The 3004-nt window shown below is 56.1% G+C and overlaps 1 protein-coding gene across 1 annotated transcript in view; it reads left to right on the top strand.

Moving 5' to 3' along the window:
• Window positions 1-3: 3 nt before the first annotated feature.
• LOC104411899 (GDNF family receptor alpha-2) overlaps window positions 4-3004 on the top strand; it is a gene marked incomplete at both ends in the record, with an annotated part of 16242 nt that continues 13241 nt past the window's right edge. Inside the window, one exon of the mRNA XM_010022446.1 lies at window positions 4-106. Within this exon, the coding sequence (XP_010020748.1) occupies window positions 4-106 (103 nt within the window). The remainder of the gene's footprint in view (window positions 107-3004) is intronic.

The following is a 3004-nucleotide window of genomic DNA, read 5'->3' as shown; positions in this document are numbered from 1 at the left end:
GTGCTGCAGGAGAGCCCCCTCTACGACTGCCGCTGCAAGAGAGGCATGAAGAAGGAGCTTCAGTGCCTTCAGATCTACTGGAGTATACACCTCGGGCTGACTGAAGGTAAGGGGCAGGGCTCTGTGGGGTTGCAGTGGGATGGAGGCTGAGAAGCAGAGGTGACCCACACCTTGAGGTTGGGAAGCTCCAAAGGCACCTCACTGCTTCTAGGGGCACCCCAGGCAAGGCAGACGGTCCCCCCCTTTCTCATAAGACGCTGATGGAGGCCAGGCTGATGGTCTGCCCTATGTGGGCACAGGGCGAGGGAGAAAGAGCATGGGGATGTGTGGCAGCAAGAACTGAGCTCTGTCATGTCAGAGCGTGTTCCCTGGGCATCCAGGCACCTGTAAGCTGGATCTTCTCCAGGCTCCATCCCTTCTGTCTGCCCCAAAGGAGATGTGCCCATGGGGTGAAGCACACCTGGTGTATAGCTTTGCACTTAGTTATCGGCTGTGGGGGTGTCTCAGGGTGCCGAGGTTGTCACTGCCTCCTCATGCCCCCTGTTAGCCCTTGCTCTGGTGGGTTTAGTGGGCTGAGGAGCAGCAGGGAGGGCTTGACCGGACCTCATCTTGCAGAGAGTTGATGCACCAGAGCCTGTTGTCATTGCAGCCTGGTGAAGGAGTACATCAGAAGCTGGAGCAGTGCAGGGTTTTGCTGGCCCGGGGTTGCTCTGCTCGTTGCAGGCAGGATTATCTGCCCTCTGCAGGGGCATCAACCCCGTGCTGCTGGTCCAGGGCACAGAGTTGGGCTCAGAGGGAGGAATCACCTGTGAGGGGCTCAGTTGGGGCTGTCAGTGCTGCTGGGGTTTGCTTTGCTGTCCTGTGGGCTCTACCCCTCCTGCCACCCTTGCACAGCTCTGCCAGTGCCCGGCTGGCCCCAGACTGGAGATGAGCGGGGCCAGCATCACTTTAACAGTATAGATCCCTTTAATGGGCTTATGGCTGGCTCTGCGTGTGGGAGCTCTTAAATCCAGCCTCAGCTTGTGCAAAACCCGAGCTGCGGCGCTTTGCTCACAGGGGCACGTCCCCACCTGGCTGGTGGCACCTCGTGAGCAGATGGACCCTCAGCCAAGTGTTGGCAGCTTGGCCCCGCTTCCTCCAGCCATTTGGGCTTGTAAAAACGCCTTTTCCTGTGCAGTTTCCTTCCCCTGCTGACAGCCACCTCCTTCAGCAGCTCCAGCAAAGGGGTTCGTTCCTTGCAGCCCGGGGATGAGCCTCCATCCTTAGCAGCCACATTCCTGTGGTGGGGGCAGGTCTCTGACCTCCCTCCCAAGCTGGGACTGAAGCCAGAGGAGGTGATGGTGGTGCTGGGAGGGTTTTGGTGGTGCAGCAAGGAGGGGTCGGCACAATCTGAAACCCAGCCCCGAGCAGGAATTGCCACTTCATTGTTTCCTACCCCTCAGCAGCAGCCTTCATTCAGCAAGTTCCCAGGGTTTTGCAAGCATGAATGAAGGATGCTGAAGCGTTTGATGGGTGTTCCAGGAGCTGCACCTGCGGGAGGAGGTGGGAAGAGAAGTGATTATACCGAGTCATAAGGAGAGGTGGAAGCTTTGGGGAGATGCAGTAGCTCTTAGCTGTAATGTGCATGAACCAGTGAGTGTAAAAGCAATAAGGAGCCCAAGGTAGACTCTGATCTGCCTTTTAGTGAAGATACTCCCACCCAGCCCTTTGGCCATGGGAGCTAGCCTGTCCCTGCCATTAAGGAGGACTGATTCCACTCCAGCCTCACTCCTAGAGGTTAATTGCATCTCAGCGAGCTCAGGAAAAGTCCACTGCCCTTTTAATGCTCGGTAATTTCCCCAGCAAGCAGCAGGATTCAGCTGCTATTTAATTATTTATTGCATTGGCAAAGCAATATAGCGGGAGGTTCCAGTGTTTCTTAAATGCACTTTAATAAAGGTGCTCTTCGTCATCCAAGCATTAGGAAACCCAGTGAGGAGAAGGGCCTTGACCTGAAGTTGTGCACGCTGTCTGGAGCAGGGCTCCTGCCCCGCGATGAGCAGCATCAGAGCTGCCCTTGATTCATGTAGCATCACCCTGAGTGTGGTATCAAGGCTGAAACCCCACAGCTGATGAATACAGCCCAACCTGGCATCCCACCGGCTCTCCCTGGCCAGTTCTGCCCTCCCATGTTTCCAAGGGATGGTGCTGAGGAGGTTGCTGGGCTTGGGGCAAGAGTCTCACATTGCTGCCTGCCTCTCAATGAGCTTGATTTCCAGTGCTGGATTTCAAATGGCTCTTTAATTACACAGGATAAAGGCTGCTGCTGCCTTGGGCTAATAACAACTCGGGAGCACCATGGCCTGGAGTGGTCCAGGCCCACGGGCAGCGAGGGCAGGGATGCGGGCAGAGACCCTGACAAAAGGGTTGCCAGGCACAGGGAGATCAATGCTCCAGACTGGTCACCTCTGACTGGGGCTCTCAAAGTCCAGCCATTGATTATTTTCTCTCTATATATATTATTTCTGTGGCTGCTGGGGTTTGAGGAGTGTTTCCTCTCCTGAGAGCCGTGACTGGCTCTCCTGAAATCAGCTTTTCCTGGAGATACAGAAAAGCAGAGGGAGTTTGCACTGCAATCCAAGTGGGAGAGACGGGGGCTTGCTCTCAGCCTGGGGACAGATGGACTGTGCTCAGGTTCCCTCTGGAAAGTGAGGACTGTGACGGATGAGTCCCTGGAATGTGGTGTGAGTGGATCAGCGGTGGGGATGCTCCAGTGCTCAAGTGATGAGGTTCTCTGGTCAGGTCTGTGTCCCCTCTCCAGACCCTGAAACCTTCACTTGGAGCTAGCCCGTGCTCTGTGGACGTGGTCGCACAACGGTGACCTTTCGGATCTGAATTCCCTCAAGTCCTGAGCTCAGTTTGAGCTCAGCATCTGCCAAACCTGACGTGCAGAAGGAGCAGGGCTGTGTCTGGAGCAGACGTCAGCAGCTGCAGGCAGCAGCACCCGGCTGCAACCTCCCGGCCA

Source organism: Nestor notabilis, unplaced genomic scaffold (genome assembly GCF_000696875.1).
Source record: "Nestor notabilis isolate BGI_N333 unplaced genomic scaffold, ASM69687v1 scaffold24909, whole genome shotgun sequence".
In the NCBI taxonomy this organism is placed as follows: domain Eukaryota; kingdom Metazoa; phylum Chordata; class Aves; order Psittaciformes; family Psittacidae; genus Nestor; species Nestor notabilis.
The sequence above is the reverse complement of the archived record's forward strand: the minus strand, read 5'-3'. Positions and strand labels throughout refer to the sequence as shown.